This window comes from Camelus dromedarius, chromosome 3, assembly GCF_036321535.1.
Source record: "Camelus dromedarius isolate mCamDro1 chromosome 3, mCamDro1.pat, whole genome shotgun sequence".
Lineage (NCBI taxonomy): Eukaryota > Metazoa > Chordata > Mammalia > Artiodactyla > Camelidae > Camelus > Camelus dromedarius.
Window position 1 is genome coordinate 82050119 of NC_087438.1, and position 25263 is coordinate 82075381.

The 25263-nt window shown below is 33.7% G+C and overlaps 1 protein-coding gene across 3 annotated transcripts in view; it reads right to left on the minus strand.

The window, feature by feature from the left end:
- Positions 1-248: 248 nt before the first annotated feature.
- Positions 249-25263, minus strand: part of DTWD2 (DTW domain containing 2) — a 150204-nt gene continuing 125189 nt past the window's right edge. For 2 of the 3 annotated variants that reach the window (XM_064483378.1, XM_031448868.2), the window contains 2 exons: positions 6478-6606; positions 249-992 (listed from right to left, as the gene is read on the minus strand). In XM_064483378.1, the coding sequence (XP_064339448.1) occupies positions 822-992; positions 6478-6606 (300 nt within the window). In that variant the 3' untranslated portion in view covers positions 249-821. Of the gene's footprint in view, positions 993-6477; positions 6607-14810; positions 14888-15245; positions 15287-25263 lie in introns of all 3 variants that reach the window. The other variant, XR_010379541.1, reaches the window with a different exon arrangement.

Consider the following 25263-nt stretch of genomic DNA (forward strand, 5'->3'; position numbering starts at 1 on the left):
TTCTAGTTTTAAAATAAGTAAGTCATGGAGATGTAATGTATAGCATGGTGGCTATAGTTAGCAATACTATACTGCATATTTTAAAGTTGTTAAGGGAATAAATCTCAAAAGTTCTCATCACACACACACACACACAAATTGTTGTGACTATGTATTGTGACAGATGTTAACTAGACTTACTATAGTGATCATTTTCCAATGTATATAAATATCAAATCATTATGTTGCACACTTGAAAATAATGTCAATTATACTTTAATTTTAAAAATTAGGGCAATTAATAACACACTTAAATCACTTTAGTTGAGTTCAAGTTTAGTCCCTAAAGAATACTTATGAAATAAACATATTCAATCTAAATTACTTGATTATTACTTTCTTTTGTTACTTATTTCAAACTATAAAGTTCACGTAAAGATTGCAACCTGATGTGGATATCCTCTAGTATAGGTCTAATTATTTATAAACATTAATGGAAACATTACTGTCCCCATCAGGCACACCAACTTCCTTCCATTTCATTTTATAAACAAGAACTTCTAACTCAGCTCAACAACTAGTAACATTTCAAGTTACTGATTTGAAAAAATGTATTAGAGGCACATTTTAAAAACAAATACAGTATGAAATCTCGCTATTTATCAAGTCAGGGAATTTTGTTTGTTTGCTTTTATGGCTATTTGGATTACTTCTTTCTTCTGGGTAAGTTTATTATGTAACTCCCATCCTTTAGACAAAAACCCACAGACTTAAACTGTATAAAAAGTTTACTTGATATTTTCAGCTGAAACTTCGTAACTAGCACCATGAGAACAATTGTACTAGATTTTAACACTATTCATTAACAGTTCCATTTTCCTGAGTTTGCGCTTGTTCTTTGGCATGGGCTTAGGATATAATCCATTTTTCAGAAGGTGTTCCTTGCTGAGGCGAATTTGGGCACCATGCTGAAGCTGGAAAGAGCATAAAGCTTGAAGAGGGCGAAGCAAAGTCTGTTAAAATAAAAAAAAGATACTAAAAAAATTGTGACAAATTATGATATTCTATCTAAATTTTTCCTTCAGAAATAGGAATTATAATGTTTTATTATCATTAGCTTTCAACTATGAAAAGCAATAAATTCTCTAATAAATACATGATAACTTCTAAATGAATAATTTCTTTAAATTCATACCGTACACATCACTAAAGAATTCCAGTAAGAAGACACAAATAATAGTTTTCCATATAGGTGACAGTCTAAATTTAGTTTTATATACTAATATATTCAAATACTACAAAAACTGTTGCCATCTGTAACAAGCAGAATAAAAGAGACGTTTAGGTATAAATTAGTTCGTTTTAGTCGTAGACTAATACAAGCTTCCTGCTACTTGGTAACAATTAGATGATGGCAGCAATGAGTCAGTTTACTAATTCTCTCACACTAGTCCATGGCCTACATACAACTTAGATATCCAGCTTTTGGTGCATTTGAAATAATTCTAACTAATACATACCTGCCTAAATTCAAATATTATAGGGCCAAACATGTAACATGAACATGTGAACCCATAAGATAACAGAAAATGGTAGAGGCGGTAAGACAACCGGAGCATATGTCCTTCTCAAAGTTAATCAAATTCAAAAATCGGGGGGAAAACCCACTAAGCCAGTGTTTTAAACATATTTGAGTCAGATTCTTTCCTTGGGCCTGAGGCCACCGATCTTAATCTTTTAAATAACAGCAGCAAAAACTTGATTATGCAGATTTCAAAAAAATAATAAAAGGAAAAAGATTTAACTACAAAAATTTGACAATGTCAAGGTGAAAATGTATTCTCTCACATACACCAAAGAAGTGGTACCAAATGGCTTAGCAGGTTAAATGAATAATGAACTCTTACAAAAATTGTGGCCATCACTAATAACTACTTCTCCATATCCATTCTTTTCTTCCTTATTAAAAAAACCAAAATTTTATTCAAGGTGGCAATGTCTCCAGCTAATAATATTACACTGATTAACGACAGACACAGTTTATCCAACAAGATGTAAGCGGAAGTCCTTGGGTCGGGCTTCCACAGACATTCTTTAAAGCAAACAGACCTAGCAGGTACAGGCTTTTGCCTTTTCTTCTTTGCCTGGAATGTGATTGTTAGACGTAAGACAACCATTATGTGACTACAGGGCAATAAACATGTAGATTAAAGCCAAATGCATACAATGATGGACAGAAAGACAGAAGAAATCTGGGTCCCTGATGTCCTGTTCAGCTGCATCCCTAGCCTCAGAATGCTCACTTCAGCATTTCTTATGTGCAGAAAAAAGAAACGCCTATATGGTTCAATCACTGCAGTAAGGGCTCTGCAACCCATTCTAACTCCTAACTGATACACACCAATAAAGAAAGAGACAAACATCTTGGAAAGGCTCTGACAGTGTTGTAGAAAGTCCCTTAGTGTGTTCTCATACTTTCTTTCAGTATCTTCAATTCTTCAAGCAAGAGAAGAAATATAAAAATGACTATATGTTACTTTGAAGGGTTAACATAGGGAAGTGATTGGATTCTGAAACATCATAGCTAGGAAACTTACCTAGGACCATATACAGATTGAGACAATTAAAGGTTCTATGGCTATTTTATGACATTAATTAGATTCTTCATAGATAGAAGAATATAAGTCTTCCTATGGTTATAGACCTCCAACTTTCACCTCCTGAAGATAAGATTCTGTCAATTTTTGGAAGCAAGAGGATGAATTTTGGAGACAGACCTGGATTAGATCCCCACTCCATCTCTATGGTAGTCACTAGGGTTGTTTACAGATACACCAGTCCTCTTTCATGGTACATGATCAGACTGACATTTTCTAGCCCTCTCTGAAGTTAGGCATGGCCATATAACTTGACTTGGTTAATGAAATGTGAGCATGAATAATGTGTGTCACCTCTGGTGTATGATTCATCACGTCCCCTTATTCTTTCCTTGATAAAAAATAGAATGATGTGCCTAGATGGTATGTTCACAAGCCTGGATCCCTAAGTGAATATAATTAGCAGAGCTTCCCCCTGGTAACTCCACTGGACAGACATTGTGAAAGAGGAATAAACCTCTGTTGGCTTATGCCACTCTGATTTTGGAGTTTTAAGTGACTAATGCAATCACTTACTAGCTATGTGTTTCCAGATAAGTTATACAACCTCGATCTGCCTCATTTTCTTCATCTGCAAAATGAGGAATACAATGTCTACTATATAAAGTTATTATTATGGTGCACTAAGATACATTTAAAGCGTTCAGCACATCAGTTGATTGATAATAAATGATAATGTTTCTCTATACATTAATAAATCATATCTGAGGCAATGTGAAGCTATATCAAAGGTGTACTGGTTCAGAAGAACAAAGAATATGGTCTACTTGCAAAATAAGTTAGTTTCTAAAAGTTTATTTGGGGGAAAATCAGTGTTCTGTAAATCCTTTTGTCTGCAAGTGCAAAGTGATAGTTTCAAAAGACAGTTACTACCAACTAGTAGTGATGAGTAGAGCTAAGGCATTTAGATTATGGCATAGAGCTCTGCCACATCTAATTATAAAAGTTCATAAGGCAAACCTTCATAAGTGGAAAAGGTTCTATAATAATAAAAAAAAAAAGATTCCAAGCTCAAGGCTTCTAAGGTATGAAAAACTCTGGTAAATATTATAATAGCAGAATGAAAATCACCAACTTTCAGTTCAATTTTCTGTCATTCTATAGGCAAGAATCAGAGAGGCAAGGAAGGGCAGAGGGATGAAACCTTCCTGAGTGCCTTGTGTCAGGCAACTAAACACATTATCCCATTCGAGTCTCACAACAATATTATGAGGTGACTACTTTTTTGGTTTTACAGATAAGAAAACAAACACAAAGAGATTACATGAATTGCCCACTGGCAAAAACTGATGATGATAAGTGATGAAATTTTAATTCAAACCTGCTTCAAAGCTTGTATCAAGCTATTTCCAAGTGTTTGAAAAACTATTCAAAAATAAAAGATAAGAAAGAATCAACAGACTAAGAAGGCTATTCTATGACAAGTTCCTTATTTTGAGGAGCCCTACCTCTACAGGATGAAGCCCGCTGAAATATTACTACTATCTACCACCATCATTCCCTACCAACATAAGGCTTCATTAGGATGCTCCCAATGAAAGGTTCTCGGGGAAAAAAGGCATGTCAAAGCTCCCCTCCCCAGGAAAGAGAGAAAACAACTACTTCAGAGCAGATGCTAATTGTGTTTCTCAGAGGAATATACTAATTTTTTTATTGTAGCTAGATTTAAATAGGCGGGACTTGGGGTTCCCCCACTAAGAAAGCTAACTGTTTGCCAGGTGTAATCATCAGCAACTTGGGATATTTCATTAAATGCTTTTCTAATGCCCATGCTCCTGCCGATCATCTTATCAGCACCCCCCGAATCACACATTTGATTGCAAAACATCCTTTTTCTACTGCTGGCCATTATACTATGACTACTCCTGGTGACCAATGCAAACCAGAATGAGAACTCTAGGACCTCACTATTGCTTTGGGATTTTATGTTCAACTTGATCTACAGAAAATAATAACAAAAGCTGAAGAAATGGTAGGTCCTGACACCCTTCTGTACCTTAAACTTTGCCTGTTGTTAGATATTATACTAAACACATAAGCTAAGTTTCCTGCTGTGACAGTACATTAATGCCAGAATAATATATCTTATAAAACTGGAAAGAGGGGAGCAGTAGCAGCATTCGTAATAGTGGTAAAAACCCTATCCCAAACCCTAGCCCTAATATACTACAACTACTACTATTAAAGCACCACCATTAGCAACACTAACGCTTCTGTTTAGGACTGCAGTAAAGATCCAACTCCAACTGTGGGAATAAGAAATATAAGTACATAGGAGGTTCTTTTCATAACCCAAAAGGAGGAGAGAAAATTTAACTCTATAGCCAAATAAAATTATATTTTTCCCTTAAGATTTGAACTTTCAATGAGTCCTATGTCTGATGTTAGCTGATCCTAGATTTTCCAACAGAAAGGAAAATACAGAGACTATACAGAAAGCAAGCTTAAGCAATAGCACTGGGTTTCATCTTTCCTTTAAGATGCCTAAAAATAGTGTTTTCTGCTCAACAACACACAAAGATGATGGTGAATAAACAAAACAGAAAGACAAGTATTGGGGTGTGTTAAGTGCTGTGTTGATGGTACGGTCCATGGGAGTAGGTAAGAACACTCCCTGGTCATCTGGAGGAGGGATTTAGAATCCCTCAAGAATTTTTTTTCGCTCAAGGGAGAGAGAATAGAGAAAGAGAAATTGCCTAGACCCAAAACAAAGTCTATTCACACAGATACTCAAAATAAACAACGAAAAAAAGCCTACTCATGAAAGCCTCCTTCTTTCAAAAGCAGAAAGTCTCCAACTCTGACACATTCCATGGTTCAGGGAAGGAGAGAGGAAGAAGGCAATTCAGTGCTGCTTCTGGCATTCTTTAACTCTCCTTGCTCTGGAGGTCTTTTGTTCATTTTCTTGGTAACTAACCCAGTTACATGAACTGAGCTTTTATCTGGCACACTTTTATAGTAGAAACCATGGTGTAAAATGAGAGAGAGAGAAAGAAGGCAGGAAAGAGTACCTCCTCTGTGTGTGTGTGTATGTATGTGTTTTAGAGGAGGAAACTATAAGACTCCATCTAATTATGCTCATTATCCTCTGACTTTTCTTCTTGAATTGCATTCATCAAAATTTTTCAGTGATTAAAAAAGGCTAACAATTTAAGTTTTATTTTGCTATTTTTTCTCCTGCCATAAGTGTAAAGTTTCTTATATGTTCCAAAAGATTGAGATGTTAGTAAGTTCACCGAAACACTATTATTTACTAATGATTATGAATTATATATGAAATCATCAGGCTTTCATGGAAATTAAATAAAATGATGATTGCAGGTTACAACCTTTTCATATTTGGCAGGTTTTTTTCTCAAAAGAATTATATCTTTTTATACTTTAAGCAAGGTTAATAAGATAAACAGGAAGTTGGTATACCTCCTCAAATAAAAGCACCAATGGGGGGAAAAAAGTTGCTTTAAAATGTTCTTTTAATTAAAAAGAAAAAATTCGAGTACAAGAGAACACAAATACTGAAACAGAAATACAGAATATTGAAAGAAAGAACTAGCCAAAAACACTGTATTTAATGTGCTACTTAAAAACAATTTAGCATATTACAAATGTTGTTTGCGCAGCTTAGAATGAATATTTAAATAATGCAATCTGGAATGCTAAACTAATAGAAAAACACCAGAGGGGAAAGGAAGGTTATAAAAGTACAACAAGTTTCTATCACAGATATAGTCTACTTGTCACTTGAGCTACAAATTTAACAAGTCTTGTATTTTTAAGTTTTCTAGATAAAATCTAACTAAACTCCTACTTTCAAAAACTACATAGCTTTCCAAAGACATACCTCTTGTATGTAATTATTTTTCTCCAAGATAGAAAGAGCAACAGCTGCACACTCCAGAGTAGAAAGGCACCTATTAGTTGGTTGTGTCCGAATTACATACTGACTAGAAATGCTAGTTTTTAACTGCACCTGAAAGCAAAAACAGAATAATAGAATATAATTTTGAAGTTTAAAACTATAAGGTCTGTTTTAAATAGTAATTACTATAACTTCCTTCCCAAATTGCCAGTTTATAAATATTAAATGTATCAATATCTACTACACATAATATCTTTTCATTACTATTTTGTTAAATAGAAGCAAGAAGATAGTCACACATGTATCTAAGAAAATACATTCAACATATGTATGAATTCCTACCAAAAAGAAATAAAAAGACTAGTAACCCCCTCCCATTGGGCAAAGAGTGAATAGATGCTTCATAAAAGAGGATATACAAATAGCAAATAGGTGCATGTAACAGGACCCAACATGAGTTAATGCAAATTAAAATCACACTGTGAAAACACCTCACTCATTAGAACAATTAAAATAAAAAAGACTAACACCACCAAATGGGGAGGATATGGAGCAAACGAAAGTCTCATAAATTGGAGTGGGAGTGAAGTGATTAATTCACTTTGGAGAATTGACTATAGGGTTTTTTTATTTTATGGTTTTGTTACGGAAACGACAGGCCAGTCAAGAAACAAGCACCACTTGGAGGGTTGGAGTACTCAGATGTATTACGCCGGCGGGCTCAGAGGGGCTTCTGCTCCGAAGCTCTGAGCACCTCCAAGACATGCGCATGAGGTTTTATAGGGTAAAGTACAAGCTTGGGGTATTAGGCCAATAGGCATGGAACAGCTTAAGCAGCATTATCATCACAAAAGTGGAGGCTAGCAAAAAAACATAAACAGCAAACCAACACTAATTAACCTATATAGATTTACAAGTTAGTCTAGCAGAACTCATATCAGTATTCCAATACTTAGACTTGTGAGTTATCTTGTTAGTCCAGCCCAGCCTCTCCTTCACATTCCTAGACCTGTGAGTTATCTTGTTAGACCAGTCCAGCTTTTCCTTTACAGTTTATTCCTCTATTATTTCTTATTATAAACTGAAAAGTGTGTGTCCGTGTGGGTGTGAGAGTATACTAACACAGAGATACACATACAAACACACACACACGTGTGTGTTTGTGTGTGTATATATATATAGAGATATATATCCTCTTTTAGATTAAAAAGTAGCATATTACAGATACTTTTCTTCACTGAGATATTTTAGCTGAGACAGAGTGAGACATGAGAAAGGCAACAGAAAATTGAATGTCAGCATTTTTGCCCTTTGCTTCCTACTTTAATTAAATGAAACTCAAGTAATCTTACATTCATAAAGCCATATTCCTAACCCATACTCTGATCAGAAATCACATTTAAGGATGTGTTATGAAAAATATGGTTCTTTTACTCTGATTGCTTTTTGTTCAAAGAATTCTCCTCTGCAACTTATTTCCTTTCTTTCCTCAAAGAGATGAGGGGATGAAGGGGAGGAAGAGAGGAAGGAAAGCAAAGTGGGCATCATAAAAGATTCACTATAGAATGTATGTGATTTTGGAATACATTTTTAAAGTATATTTGACTAATAATGTTGTAGATATGATCATATTAAAATTACTCTGCATTTCTACCAATGGAAAAAGTAAAAAATAGATGCAGGGAGGGAAAGCAGTGGAAGAAGATGGTTGAGAAACATGTATAATCATAAAAGAAAGCCTATGATTAAATAACTGTAAGAATAATTCATAATGTTGATTAACTATAATTACTAACAGCTTTGATGTATCATTAGGTCAACTAGTATAACAAAGTACAGTCAACTACTGCTTTCAATATTCAATTCCAAGTTATCACTGGAGGAATTTATATCAGGCATCTGATTAAAACAAAATCTTGAGGAAACATGCAAAATTCACAATGGATTTAGTTTACTGGAATTAATTTGATTTTTAAAAGAAATTTGTTATTTCAGGGGAGGGGAGTTTTATTTCTTACTATGGTTCACATGGCTGTATGAAAACAGAATTTGAAATTTATTGTCTGTTAAAAGACTAAAATATCCTTCACAAATTGTCTCTCTGAAAATTATCCACTAACTGGATATATTAAAAGAGAACATATAACTAAGATCTACTATATTATTAGCATAGTATTAGTATTAGAAAGTCACAAGATTTTCTAATCACTTGATCAGCTTCCTTAAAGGTATCCAGGAAAATCAATCTGTTCTGCAGGCTTTCTGAAACAACCCTAGTATGGAACAGGCTGAAATAAACTTTTTACTAACATCCTGAAGTCCTGACCAATGGAGGACACACATAAAAACCCTCTTTCTGAAGCAGTCTTTCTTCTATGATCTTTCACAAGCAAGACTGATTATCTGAGCTTATAAACTGTCCTTGAGGTACTAAATAGAGGTAATAAACCTCTTCTTCTAGCCCCAATCCTTCAATCCACTTCACTCCTTCCATTTCCTCAGTTTAGTTCAACACTATTATCTAACAGTGGTAAGAGTCCAGCTTTGACATCAGACAGTTGCCAGTTCTAACAAACACTTGGCCACTTACATACAAAGTTTCATGTACTTATTGGATACTAAGCGCTATTCTAGAAAATGTACATGTATTATCTCATCTAATTCTCACAAAGACCCTGTAAAGTAGGTACTGTTGTTATCTCTGTTTTACAAATGAGGAAGACAAAGTACAGAGGGGTGAAGTAACTTACTCAAGGTTCCAAAATCAATCATGGTAAAGCAGATAAGTCAATTTCTAAAGTCTATTTGAGAGCCTGAGCTCTTCATAACCAAGCTAATAATTAAATGGATGAACCCTTAGGCTAATGCCAACATATAAAACAAATGAACACAAAGCTGTTCTGCTGAAAAGTAAAGCTGAGGCATTCCTAAAGAATTTTAGGAGCCTTATGAACACAGTTAAAAAAAAACCAATGCTATAGGGGGAGGGGTCTTCCCTTACACAAGTAAGAAAGTTACTCACAAATATCAGTATCTACGTCTTGCTCCAGCCTTGCCAAACTATGAAGTATGCAAAGTTTTTACAGAAAGTAAAGATCTCAGGATTAACGTTGAAACTCAGAAAATCTGACAAAAGTAAGATTAAAGGGGGCATTAGTTACAGATAAAATTATAATATTAATGCTACTTCCAAAGCACATTATTGTTTAAGTTACTTTTCTCATATTTGATATTTATTTATTATTAGTTTACAATATTGTGTTAATTTCTAGTGTACAGCATAGTGATTCAGAAATATAGATAGATAGATAGATAGATAGATGATAGATAGACAGATAGAAACAGAGATACATTCCTTTTCATATTCTTTTTCATTATAGGCTATTAGATGGTACTGAATATGGTTCCCTGTGCTATATAGTAGGACCTTGCTGTTTATCTATTTTATAAATATTAGTTAGTATCTGCAAATCCCAAACTCTCTTTTTTTTCTCAGTTGACCTGAGAAACTTCATTTTATAATACAGTTTCTATGGTAAAGCACATTTCCAAAATTACCAAAAAACTTGTACAATACATTAGGTTTAAAATTTAGAACTTTCTTACACATTAAAATGAGAAATAAAGTTATACATTGCTTCTCTAACATACAAAAACTCTGATATAAAAAACATCAATAAACAATTTGGGGCCTAAAAATTAAACACTACAAATTTCTAATTTGAGTAACTTTAAATAATGATACAAAATTAAAATTCTGTGGAGAGACATATTTAGCCAAATATCTTGACTAGTAGTTTTTCCTATTAATAAAAATCTTTACTCTATCATTGTTTTTCACATAACTCCAAGTAGTCCACAGCATAGCTGAAGTCACTGAGAACTATGGGTATGGAAATATCTACAGAAGGAAAATAAAAAACACATACATTCATGAGATCACAGAATTGGAAGTAATCTTTGTAAGTCAAATAGTCTATCTCCTTATTCTAAGGCACAATTATTTTTCAAAAAAGTTAAGATTGACAGAGTTAATCTAAAGTTTAAAATAGTACTGAAATATAATAACTTCTCATAATTAAATAGAAACAAGGTCTTTTCTGAGTTTCTAAGCTTCCTCTCAAATAAAAAAACATTTAATAAAGACATGAAAGCAAAAATTTCTTAAGATTATTGGCTACAATAATTTCAGAGTGATTTTAATAAATTAACAAAACATTACATCACTAAACAAGCCAGAAAGTAGGAAGTCACTAGAGATTACAAATCTTGGCATTACTTTCTGCTCCCAAAGTTTCTATTTATTCCAGCAATATTTAATGGAGTCTCTGTTGAACAGTACTAAAGAAACTAACTTTTGTAATATCCCCTAAAATTTAAATTCTCCAACTTAGCACATCTACATGTATGCATTTGTTCATATTGGGCTTACATCAATTTATACCCTTTATTATACACTTAGAACAAAAAACTGATTTAGGATATTAAAAACTGACTTACTAGTCTCATCTAAGTAATAACTAATTTTATAATTTCTAGCTAGTAAAACATTTTTTCACCAAAGATAAATTTCATTGAACAAATTATCATTTCTATTCATTTCAAAAGCTGTCATGGCTTCAGAAACAGCTACTGGGAAATTAACCATAAATTAGCCTAGGCGTGAAATAAAGCACATATTATACAATTACTTCCCAAGGTCCTTTGTCATTTTAAAATTTACTCTGAGTTAAATTGTATGCCTTTTTATTTTATTAAAAATGCCTATCCCTTCTACTACCTTGAATTAAAACAGTGTGCTTGAATTAGGAGGCAGAAAAGCACAGTACCTAAAGCATGAGAAGGGAAGTTAGACATACCAAAATTTAACTCTACATAATAGAGGTATGATCTCAAACAAGATTCTTGAACTCTCAGAGCCTAAAACAAACAAACAAAAAAAATAGCTTATGAAATGATTGTGCTTTAAGGAGCTAATGTATATGAAGTGCTCAGCAATGTCTGCTGTACAGTAAGCACTCAATATAGGCAAAGATATTGCTGAGGGTTGTACTGATGCTACTGATAGTAATGAGGATAGTGCTAGCGATGATTCACAATGTTTTCTTCACAATCTAATGAATAAGTGTGAAACAAGTCAGCTTTACTGCAATAAAGCCAGATGAGTAGCCTGGCAAAGAGTGTAAGGTAAGATGAAACTTAGGACAGAGCCAGAAGAATGTCAACTTTTGCAGAATGGAAGAAGAAAAGCTATGGACTAGGCAGAGAAAAAGCAGTCTTAGAAACAGGAGAAAGAACCAGAAGAGAATTTCACTGAATAACAGAAGAACAAGTTACTTTGCCAGGTAAGTAAAATATTCCTAACAGAATCCTGTGGAGAAAAAAAAAAAGGGCAGAAAAATTTTCATTAAAGACATCATCTATATAGATAAGGAAAATATCAGTACCTTACCCTTTCATCCTTTAAGTATATAATTTGATCATTAAAATGTACAATAATCCCCCAAGGTATTGAATCTTGTATCTAAATCTTTGATATTTCTTTAAAATATTCCCAAACACTATGTAATGGAAGAGATAGACCAAGAATTTGTAACAATTTTTGAAAATACTTTTAAAATAAAATTTTTTCATTTCTTGTATGACTCAGCATGACTATTTTCTCCACCTAATGTTTTCAATGTATTTTCACATCTTCCTCTACCTCTGCACTTGTGTAACTTATCTGCAATGTTTAATTGATCTTATGACAGTAAAAGTGGCAGATATAAAAAAATGAGTTGGTTAACAATAGATTGCTTTGTTCCTTTCAAGAATACAAAGTACAGGATACCTAAACAATAAGAAATTATGAGTTTCAGAGTATCACAACATTTTTAATTGAAGTATAATTAACTTGCAATGTTATATTACTTTCAGGGGTATATCATGGTAATTTGGTATCTTTATACCTTACAAAATAATCACCAGGATAAGTCTAGTTGCCATCCATCACCATACAAAATTATTACAATATTACTGATAACATCCCCTATGTTGTACATTACATCTCCATAACTTATTTCATAGCTGTAAGCTTGTACCTCTTAATTCCCTTCACCTGTTTCACCCATCTGCTCACCCAATTCTCCTCAGGCAACCACCAGTTAGTTCTCCACATCTATGAGTCTGTCTCTATTTTGTTATGTTTGTTTTATTTTTTAAATTCCACATAGTACTGGTCTTTGACTTATTTCACTTAGCATAATACCCTCTAGGTCTATCCATATTGTCATATATTGCAAGATTTTGTTTTTTTAATAGCTGAGTAATATTCCATTCTGTATACATACCACAAATTCTTTATTCATTCATCTATTCATGGACAATTAGGTTGCTTCCATATCTTGGCTATTGTAAATAAAGCTGCAATGAACATTGGTATTCTTTGAATTAGTGCTTCTGTTGTCCTCAGTTAAACATCCAAAAGAGAAACTACTGAGCCATTTAGCAGTTCTGTTTTTAGTTTGTGAGGAAGCTCCATATTGACTTCCATAGTGTCTGTACCAATGTACCTTCCCACCAAAACTGTACTATGGTTCCCTTTTCTTCATATTCTCGCCATCACTTGTTATCTTGTCTTTTTTTTATCACAGCCATTCTGAGGTGTGAGGTGATTCCTCATTGTGGTTTTGACTGCATTTCCATAAAGATTAGTGATGTTGAGCATCTTTTCGTGTGCCTGTTAGCCATCTGTATGTCTTCTTTGAAAAAGTGTCTATTTATGTCCTCTGCCCATTTTTAAATTGAATCGTTTGGGGTTTTTTGATATTGAATTTTATGAGGTTTTTATATATTTTGGATAATAACCCCTTATTGAACTCATCATTTGAAAATATCTTCTCCCATTCAGAAAGTGCCTTTCCATTTGGTTGATGGTTTCCTTCACTGTGCAAAAAGATTTTCAGTTTGATGTAGTCCCACTTGTCTACTTTTGCTTTTGCTGCCCTTGTCTGAGGAGACAGATCCAAAAAAAAAATGTTTTTGAGACCAATGTCAAAGAGCATACTGCCTATGTTTTCTTTTAGGAGTTTTACAGTTTCAAGTACTACATTTAAGACTTTAGTCCATTTGAGTTTATTTTTTGTATATGGTATAAGATAGTGACCTAGTTCCATTCTTTGATATGTGGTTGTTCAGTTTTCCCAACACCACTTATTAACAAGACTGTTTCTTCCTCATTCTGTAATCTTGGCTCCTTTGTTGTAGACTAACTGACTGTGTAAGTGTGAGTTTATTCTTGGGCTGTTTATTCTGTTCCATTGATCTATGGGTATGTTTTTGTGCCAGTATCATACTGTTTTGATTACTATAAGCTTTGTAGTATAGATTGAAATCATAAAGCATGATATCATCACATCTGTTAATTATTTTCTTAGACTATTTAAGAAATTTAGACAAATTCAAAAAGTGAATTGATGTTTCTTAAATGAATCCATTCAAACACAATTTAGATAACATAAATCCTGTGTAAGAGCCATTAATGATATAATATGTTCCCCCAGAAATACAGTATAAAATACATCTGCATATGTGCATTTTATAGCATGAAATATATGTGCGTAAATGTCAAATACCGAATTTGACAAGTCATTTAGTTTTTAGTGACACATAAAAGGCTGAAAAATTACCACTCAAAAGTGATGAAACACTGATAACTCAATGAAGAGTAAAAATAATATGGGAAAAGAATACAAGGTGAAGAATTCTTATCAAATTATAGGCACTTCTTTTCTATTCAGTAGGAAAAGATTTTGATTTCAAATTAAAACTGGATTTCCCCAAAACTTATCATTCATCTTTTCAAGTGATTTAAATGAAAATTCTATTAGTTAATCAAAACATTGGCATGTTAATTACACACTTCTTTGTGAAAAGCATTAATTACAATAAAGGCATCACTATGATGATATATAATATCTAACAAATTGTGGTTTATTGTTAAGTTCTTTTCCACCATCTGCTTAATGAGAGCGTCTCCTGTAGTTTAGCTTACTATTACATTATTAAGATTCCTACCACTTCCTTAATCTATATAAAAGCTATTTGTGTATGTTTCATTTATTGGCAATATCTAGAGCTTAATTCCACTTATCTGTATTAATTAGTGCTTTTTCTACTAGACACGGTCAACAGTCTAAGACAGAGACACAAACATACAAAATCTTTGTTACTATTAGCATGACTTTCATTTTTAAGTAACATTCTCTTCAACAATAACAGTCTTCAATTTCACATCAACATCCTTTCTAACCTGAGTCTCTGCAAGTGCCTACCTGGACAACTCGCTTCTACTTCAGTCTTCTCATAAATCATTCTGTATGTCTCAGCCAAACGACTCTCTGAAAACAAACTGGTCACATTATTACTCAGATTAAAATCCTTAACTTGTTACTAAGCAAAATCCTTCATATGGTCTATAAACTACCCCTTTCACCAACAACACTCTCTCCCCACCTCCCTCACTACAAAGCCAGACTAAGTAAAAAAATGCATTTACCTTTCTCTTTGCCTGGTTAACTACTCCTTATCTTTCAATTCTCAACTGCTAAAGAGGTTTTCATGAATCCCCAACTTCAATCAAATCACCATTTTAAAGCACCCCCTATAGTCCATTCACAGAATTTGCTTTAATTTGCAATTCTATACTTAACTAAGTGACTATTTTCACACAAGGTTAACTTCATTGAGACATGGACTATTTTACTTACCTGCTGTCTTCTAGTGTCAGCAGCAGTGTCCAACACAGTAGCTGGTGTTTAATAAACATTGGTTGAATCAGTGAATGCTGATCATAGTCATTAGAAAATAAACAACTATAGCTATAAGTTCAAACTCAGCAGTTAATACTTAAATTTATGGGTTTTTTGTAACTTACCAAAGAAGATATGGAAATGAGAAGTGAAGAAAGGAAATGTATAAAGAGGTTAGGGATTTGTGTCTGAATTTAAACTTATGAAGCTCACAATTACTTTAGCCAATTATTAACTTCTATATAGAAAAAATTGGGAAGCAAATATTATTAGTCATAATTTATCTCTTTTGAGGGACTTTAGTAAGTTTATAAAGCAAGAAGAGCCCACTGACATCACACAAATCCTATAATAACTAGATAATCAGCCAATTGTTCATATCATAGAAGGAATACAACCCCATTTAAGCTGAGAAACCCATAAAAAGCAATTAGACTTTATGAAGCAAATACGAATTGTTTAATTTTTTAAAAACATATTTTGCATATCAAATCCTCTTCTAGGAATGTTAAAAGGATTATTGTCTTTTATTCCATGCAATTCTAACATTGTTTTCATAATGTAAAATCTGAAAACCTTACATCTAAATACTTCTAACAATTTCTTTTGAGATAGAGAAAAAATTCAACTACAGCAAAACTCAGCATGTTATTGAAATCTACATCAAGAACATAAATAAGTTATCTTTTCCAAACACTATGCTGTAATCCAAAGTGACATTTTTAGAGCACTCATTTGGAGAAAAAATTCTTGAGGGAATAAATGTCATGCAATTTTTTAATTGTATAATTGAGACAGGAAGGGGGCATGGCACAGCCATTCAAGGAATGCTACAGCAATTAACATCAAATGGTGGAAGATTCAACCCTCAGTAGGCTTTGAGGCTCAGGATGATGAGAGATTTAACTTCTAGTAGATCTTGAGCTTCATTATACGCCCACTGTAATATATTAACATGGTGAATAACACGCCCACAGGCACCATGGCAGTCCCAAGGCTAGCCACAAAAGGTCAAAGAGTGGGAAATGGCCAACTTCGTGGGAATCCCAGCCCCTTCCCCTGAGACTGGTCCTTTCACTTATTAGCACATGAAGCCACTAAGCCCATAGAAACCAGCAACACGGCGCCTTGCTGCCGCCCCCTCTCTCTCCCTCTTCGGAGATGGCCCACATTCTGTCTATGGAGTGTGTACCTACTTTTAATCTGAGCACCCAACCCCCACACCTTGTGGCCTTTCTCTTGCCTTTCAATGTATCTCTCTGAATAAATCTACCTTCACTCAACTGTGGCTCGCTCTTGAATTCTTTCCTGTGCGAAGCCAAGGACCCACACTTGGCAGGGCACGTCCCAGGGGCTCAACCGAGACCTGGCACATAGCCCTTCTCATGCCCCACATCTGTTTTCCTGCATCATAATCATATAAGGAAAGCAGATGTCACAAAAACCTTCTCTACAACTATTATATTTGTCTAATCACTTATATACATATGTACATACATGCATAATTTTTCTACCAAAAAAAAAATCGAGATACCAAAGCTTCTAAATTGTCAACTCCAAAATATGTATAAACCTGATACCATGGGAAGCCAGTGTTTCATGATCAATGATATTATACCATTTGTTCCTAAGACATTTAGCATTCTATATAAAGTTGGAATTTTTAAAAAGATTTTCAAAAAATCATGGAGACACTTTTTCAGTAACTACATCATTTCTATTTTGTTCCTTAAAAATAAAATGTTTATAATCTTTTACCCTAACTTCTCATAATAACATATTTACGTTAGTTATAAGTTCTAAAAGAAATTCTAAAAAAGATGGAGTGTCACGCAGACAGAGAGGATATTTGTTAACTTACAAACCAAACTTTTACTTAAAGTGAATGGCTTTGGAATCATTTAATAATATTGCATATGGGTGGATACTTAAGTATTATATCTGTACTAATGTAATAGTTGTCTTTTGATCACTCAAATATCATCTTTAGTGTTAATTTTAGATATATTTTAAACCAATGTAGAAAACGTTGACTCAAATTTTCACTTATCAAAATTCTGATGAAAGATAAAGGTGCTTATCTGAAAGTCTCAAATAAGAGTAAATACTGGGTTTGGTGATTTTCAAAAACAAATATTATTAGTATTAAGTCTGACATGAAAGCTAAATAGAATAGCATATAACTCAAGGTTACCATCTTTTTTAGCAAAATATTTTTTTAAAAAACTTTGCATTTGTGCTTCTACTATCTATATTCATCTATGTCTTTTCCAGATATAAAAATTGCATGTCAATTATAAAAGACCTACAAGATTTAGGAATGCACAATAATAAAAAGTGAGAGTGCCTGTAATGTCACCACTCAGAAACAATGACTACTTACCATATGGTATTTATTTGTCCAACACCTTAATTTTTAATACATAATTATAAAATTTTTAATATCTACAAAAGAAATATGTAGTATTTTAGTTATAAAGTACAACTAAAACTGGCATTCCTGAATCTTTTAATAACTATTTAAGAAATAGAATATAACCAAAATGATTAACACTCTTACGATACCCCTCCCAATATGCTCCACACACTCAGAGAAATTCAGATAGGTAGATAGATTCACTAATACATCTCTCTCTTTTTTTTTAATGAAGGTACTGGGGATTGAACCTAGGACCTTGTGCATGCTAAACATGCGCTCTGAGCTACTACCCTCCTACTGACCCATACATCTAATTTCACTTAAGAATGTCCTTTGCAGACATTGTGGAAAACAGTATGGAGGTTCCCCATAAAACTAAAAATAGAAATATCATATGACCCAGCAATTCCAGTCCTGGGTATATATCCAAAGAAAATAAAAACACTAATTTGAAAAGATACATGTACTCCAATGCTCATAGCAGCATTATTTACAAAGGTCAAGATATGGAAGTAAACTAAGGGTATATCAACAGATGAATGGATAAAGAAGATGTGGTATATATATATATACAACAGAATACCAGTCAGCCACAGAAAAGAATGAAATTTTGTCATTTGCAACATGGATGGACTCAGAGGGTATTATGCTTAGTGAAATAAATCAGACAAAGGGAGACAAATAACATAGGATATCATTTATACGTGGAATCTACAAAGTGAAACAAAATAGTGAATATAGCAAAAAAATAAAGAAAGAAAAGAAACAGACTTACAGATAAAGAGAACAAACTAGAGGTTATCAGCTGGGAGAGGGAAAGAAAGATGGGCAAGAAATGGGTTGGGATCAAGAAGTACAAAATAAATAAGCTACAAGGATATATAAACAAAGAGCACAGGGAATAGAGCCAATATTTTATGATAACTACAAATGGAATATGACCTTTAAAAATTGTGAACCACTATGATGTACACCTAAAATTTACATAATACTGTAAATCAACTATAATGCAACTAAAAAGAAAGAAAAGAATGTCCCTAGTAAAATAGTAAGAGCTCTCCTGATAAACTTGACCTCTTCTAAGATAATCACTAATTTTTTATAATCCTCTTACTTTCAGATATTTATAATCCTCTTACTTTCAGACATTGCTTAATTTTGCCTATATGAACTTTATAAAAAAAGGTATATATTCTATGATGTCTTTTTAAGAACATTTTATTTGAGGGACTCATCCAACCATATTTACTCCTATAGCCGCAGTTCATTCATTTTGATTTCTGTCTTACAGTATTCCTGTATGTGAATTTGCCACAATGTATGTATTCATGGAAACATTTGAGTTGTTTAGAGTTATGTGCTATTATAAATAAACTAATAAAAACTCCTGTGTCCTAATATAGAAGTACAGCAGTTTCATCAGAGTATATACCTAGGAGTAAAACTGATATCAAAGTCTGGGTTATGCTTTCCTCATGAAATAATGGCAAATTGTGTTCCAAAGTAGTTATATTTTATACACTCTTCAGCAGTGAATAAGAGTTCCATTTGTTTCATTTCATCTCCAACATTTGATATCATCAGAATTCCTAAATGTTCACCTATTTGGTGGATATAAAATGGTTTCTCATTGTGGATATTTTATATTTTTCCTTTCATCTACTTAATTCATCAGTTTACAGAGCTTTCCTATATCCTCCACCTTCATTCCAATGAGGATGAGGAGAGATTTTTATTATCCGTTTCACAGCGGGAAGCTTTTGAGTTTTTCACCGTTGAGTACTATGCTGGCCGTAGGTTTGTCATATATAGCTTTTATGATGTTGAGATATGTTCCCTCTATACCCACTTTGGTGAGAGTTTTTATCATAAATGGGTGTTGAATTTTATCAAATGCTTTTTCTGCCATCTATTGAGATGATCATGTGGTTTTTGTCCTTTCTCTTGTTGATGTGATGAATCACATTGATTGATTTGCGTATGTTGAACCCGTTTTACAAAAGAAGGTATGTGGATGCACATCTTAAATGTGGATCTTAAATGGGATATCTTTAAAGGTCCCAACAGAAATATATGTATATAAGAAGCTTAGACATCTCTGAAGGAAAAAAATAATCTATCCAAAAGGAAAGAAAATAGGCACCAGCTTGGTCCAAAAACAGAACTTCAGAGCTGTAAGGAGGAAATAATTCTGGAAAGCTGATGAGAGTGTTTGTGGAGCTCACAGTGGACACCATTTGAGGATTTTCAGCAACCAGCAATGGCGTAAGATCTGCTGGTGACCATGGTCAGACTCTATTAGGCAGGAGCAGGAACATGTGAAACAAAGTGATCATTACTGTGTGTGACCGCATTCTGGACCCCAGCCTAGGACACTGAAGGAATCCTCGTTAAGTACATTCTATTGCTGGTTTACTACTCACCTGTTACATCATTGAAAGTGGGCTGACTTGTATCTCTTAAAGTCCTAAGAATCTGACATGATCTTGAACATAAGAGGTTTATGAATGTTTTTGGAAAGACATCCATGTAAAGTGTAAAAAGCATTAGACTGAGCATGAGAAGATAAAAATTCTAATCCTAGGTTCACCAAAGACATCTTTATGACTCTGGCCAAGCCACATAACTTCTGTAAGCCTCAGTTTTCTATAACATCTGCTGTGCTTTGGTAGTGTTATGAGAAAGACCAAATAAATATGAGTATGATAAATCACTCTGTAAACTAAAATGTTTTACAAATGTAGAGTTAATAATATTATCAATGCTGATAATGTTCAAACTTGCACATCTATGTTGTGCAACTTATAATTTTAAAAGCCAGAAAGATGACTAAAGCTGCAAGTAAAATAAAAGTTTTTTAAAATTTAAGAGACCTCAACAGTAGTGTCCACACTGTCACTAACTAGGTGAATGACTTTTCCTACTCATGTGTGCGTAAGCTTTTTTTTTAACTTAAGTATAACCTGTGTGTATATGTGTACCCCCATTTTTATAACACTGGGCTCTCTGCCTCTTTTTTATTGATTTATACTATTTTTATATTATGTATTGCAAATATCTTCTAGTTTTAAATTGCATTTTCACTATCCTAATATCTTTTAATGACTTGAAGTTTTTAATTTTAATGAAGTATAATTTATCAACCTTTTACTTTACCATTACTGCTTTTCATACTGTGTTTAAGGAATGCCAGACACTAAACTTACCTAAAAAGAACAGTGCTAATGGTACCTGGCAGACACACAGGGCTAAGTATGGGCCTGTTCCTACCAGCCAGACAGGAAAACCTCATGATTCACAGGGTACTGAGCAGAGTACACAGAAGGGTCGTTTCTCTAAAGTAGGGAATAAGCAGCTCTAGATCAAGTACTTGAAAAGTGTTTGCACAATTATCCTTGCTTGCTTCTTCCTACACATCTGCCATCATCATGAGAATATGCCTGGGATAGTCTACAGGAGAATCAGAAGCAAAATAGAGCTGAATCATGTCAATGACCTATCCAAGAGCCTGTCTAAGCCAGTTATAAGAGTAAGCCCAGCCAAGAACAGCAGAGCCAACACCCAGCTGATGTTGTGAGCAATAAACTTTTACTACTACTAAGATTATGTGCTACTAAGATTATTGGGGTTGGTTGTTACAGAGAATTATTGTGGCTATGTGTAACTGATACACTGTATAAACCTTCATATGGCAAAAGGGATTTTTGGTCTTAAGGCAATCACACAGCTTTGTATATTTCAAAATGAGATCGTCTGCCATCTAAAATAAGATGCTTGAACACTTGAAAAATATACAGTTTTAAATGGTTATAGTGGGTGGGGGGGTGGGTATATCTCAGTGACAGAGCATATGCTTGGCATGTACAAGGTCCTGGGTTCAATCACTAGTATCTCCATTAAAAAAATTATTTAAAAATGGTTACAATGGTAGAATTTAACAATCCCTCCAAAAGTTCATATACCATGATCAAGTGAGATTTATTCCAGTGGTGCAAAAATTTTTAAAAATCGGCAAATCAATCAATGTGACATACTACATTAACAAATTGAAGAATAAAAACCTTATGATCACCTCAATAGATGCAGAAAAAGCTTTTGATAAAATTCAACATCCATTTATGATAAAAAAAAAAAAACAAAACAACTCTCCAGAAAGCAGGTACAGAAAAAGAACATACCTCAACATAATAAAGACCACATGTGACAAACCCACAGCTAACATCATACTCAACGGTGAAAACCTGAAAGCTTTCCCTCTAACATCAGGGATAAGACGAGGATGCCGACTCTCACTACTTCAGTTCTACATAGTTTTGGAAGCCTTAGCCACAGCAATCAAAGAAGAAAAGGAAATAAAAGAAATACAATCTGGAAAGAAAGAAGAAAAACGGTTACTGTTTGTAGTTATGATACTACACAGAGAAAATCCTAAAGGAACCACCAGAAAACTACTAGAGCTCATCAGTGAATTCAGTGAAGTTGTAGGATACAAAATTTAATGTACAGAAATGTGCTGCATGTCTATACGCTAACAACAAAATATCATAAAGAGAAATTAAGGAAGCAATCCCATGTATAATCACATCAAAAAGAATAGTATACCTAGGAATAAGCCTACCTAAGGAGGCAAAGACCTGCACTATGAAAACTATAAGATACTGATGTAAGAAAGTGAAGACCATACCAACAGATGGAAAGATATACCATATTCTTGGATTAGAAGGATCAATCCTTTAAAAATGACCATACTACCCAAGGCAATATACAGATTCAATGCAATCCCTATCAAATTACCAATGACATTTTTCACAGAACTGGAATAAAAATTTTAAAGTTGAATGGAAACACAAAAGACCCTGAATAGTCAAAACAATCTTAGGAAAGGAAAGCTGGAGGAATTATGCTCCCCGACTTCAAACTATACTACAAAGCTACAGCAATCCACAAAGTATGATACTGGCACAAAAACAGACACAAAGATCAATGAAACAAGATAGAGAATCCAGCCCAGAAATAAACCCACACACTAATGGTCAATAAATCTACTACAAAGGAGGCAAGAATATACAATCAAGAAAAGACAGTCTCTTCAATATACACTGCTGGAAAAACTGGACAGCTACATGTAAAAGAATGAAATTAGAACAGTCTCTAACACCATATATAAAAATAAACTCAAAATGGTTTAAAGACCTAAATGTTATGACTGGGTTCTATAAAACTCCTAAAGGAAAACACATACAGGACATTCTGTGACATAAATCGCAGCAATATTTTTGGGAGTCCGTCTCCTAAAGTAATGGAAACAAAAGCAAAAATAAACAAATAGGACCTAACTTAAAAGCTTTTGCATAGCAAAGGCAACTTAAAAGCTTTTGCACATCAAAGGAAACACAATGAAAAGACAACCTACTAAATGGGAGAAAATATTTGCAAATGATACAACCAACAAGGAATTAATTTCTAAAATATATGAACAGCTCATTCAGCTCAATATCAAAAAAAAAAAACAAAAACAAACAAAAAAAAACCAACCCAATCAAAAAATGGGCAGAAGACTTAAATAAACATTTTTCCAAAGAAGACATACTGATGGCCAACAAGCACACGAAAAGATGCTCCACATCACTAGTTATTAGAGAAATGCAAATCAAAATTACAATAAAGCATCACCTCACACTAGTAAGAATGGTCATCATCAAAAAGTCTACAAATAATAAATGCTGGAGAGGGTATGGAAAAAGGGAACCTTATACACTCTTGGTGGGAATGTAAAACTATGGAAAACAGTATGGAAGTTCTTTAAAAAACTAGAAATAGACTTACCATATGATCCAGCAATCCTACTCCTGGGCATATATCCAAAGAAAACTCTAATTCAAAAAGATACATTCACTACAATGTTCATAGTAGCACTATTTACAATAGCCAAAACATGGAAGCAACCTAAATGTCCATTCACAGATGAATGGATAAAGGAAGATGTGGTATATTTATACAATGGAACATGACTCAGCCATTAACAAAGAACTAAATAATGCCATTTGCAGCAACATGGATAGACCTAGAGATTATCATAATAAGTGAATTAGGTCAGAGAAAGACAAACACTGTATGGTATTACTTATATGTGGAATTTAATAAAGTAGCAGAGATGAACTTATTTACAAAACAGAAATAGACTCACAGACATAGAAAACAAACTTATGGTTACCAAAAGGGAAAGGTGGGGAGAGATAAATTAGGAATTTGGGATTAACAGATACATGCTACTGTATACTAAACAGATAAACAAGGATCTTCTGTACAGCACAGGGAACTGTATTTGATATCTTGTAATAACCTGTAATAGAAAAGAATCTGAAAAAGAATAGATAGATAGACAGATAGATAGATGTATGTACAACTGAATCACTATACTCTAATTAACAAAAAAATGGTTACAGTGATAAACATTATGTCATGAAACTTAACACAATTAAAAAATGGAAAGGATCTTTCCATTATACAATGCCAGGCATTAATACTAAGGACAGCATTCCCCAATCTAGGCCCTAACTTACTCTCTTGTGTCTTTTCTTGCCATTTTACTAGTTGCATCCTATTTTCTAAGGACTGTGATCTTCCTATAGTTCTTTACATACATGATGTTTTTTTTCTCTTCTCTGAGACTCAGCTCCCACCTTCCCCATGATAGAAGTGTCCCTTCTTCTCTTTGAGGCTCTTTCTGAGTGACTCTCAACAAACTCTTAGGTGGGTAACATCTCTCTTACAGAAAACATTTCGTAATTTCCCCTGCCAGGACACATGGTATTTCTCTTCTCCCAAAATACCTACTATCATGTTCTTGGAGCACTGTACTGTAATTATATGTATGCATTTGTCTCCTCCAATGCAACCGAGCAACTAGAGAAAAGAATCTTTGCTTTTTCCTCATCTTTGTGTTTACGGTGCCTAACAAAGGGCCTGGCACATAAAAGATGATGAACAAAATTCTGCTTTATAAATCATATGCAAGCAAACAAGCAGACAAATTAACCAGTCACACACTCCCCTCCCAGGGCAGGCAGGAGCTTTACCTTCTAAATCCTTCTATTTCTTTTTCCTCACCACTAAGGAAGGTACCCTGGAATAGGATCTCAATAATTGACAGAAAAGTGCCTAAGATTTATGAAGAAGACAGCAAATAGAGACACAGTTTCTGTACTCAGATACTTAGTGATAGTTACGTGAAGAAAATTTTTATACAATAGCCCAGTTCTCCTGAAGTGCTTTCAATCATGAAATACTGCTCGGCTCCAAATGTTTCCTGTCTCTATTACGGGAGATTCTATTAAAAATAAGAAAAGGACAAGGAATCTGGCCCCTGAACAACCATTCAGTAAATATTAAGCTGAACTTGAGCAAGGAGATTTGCTTAAAACCGATTTAACATGACAGTAATAGAATTTTTAAGTAAAAGTGCTAAACAAGTAAAAGGTAGACCTGCTTCCCACACTGATATTCAATGATATACCAGGGTTTATATTTCATGTGCAAATGTTTATTTGCTGTCGA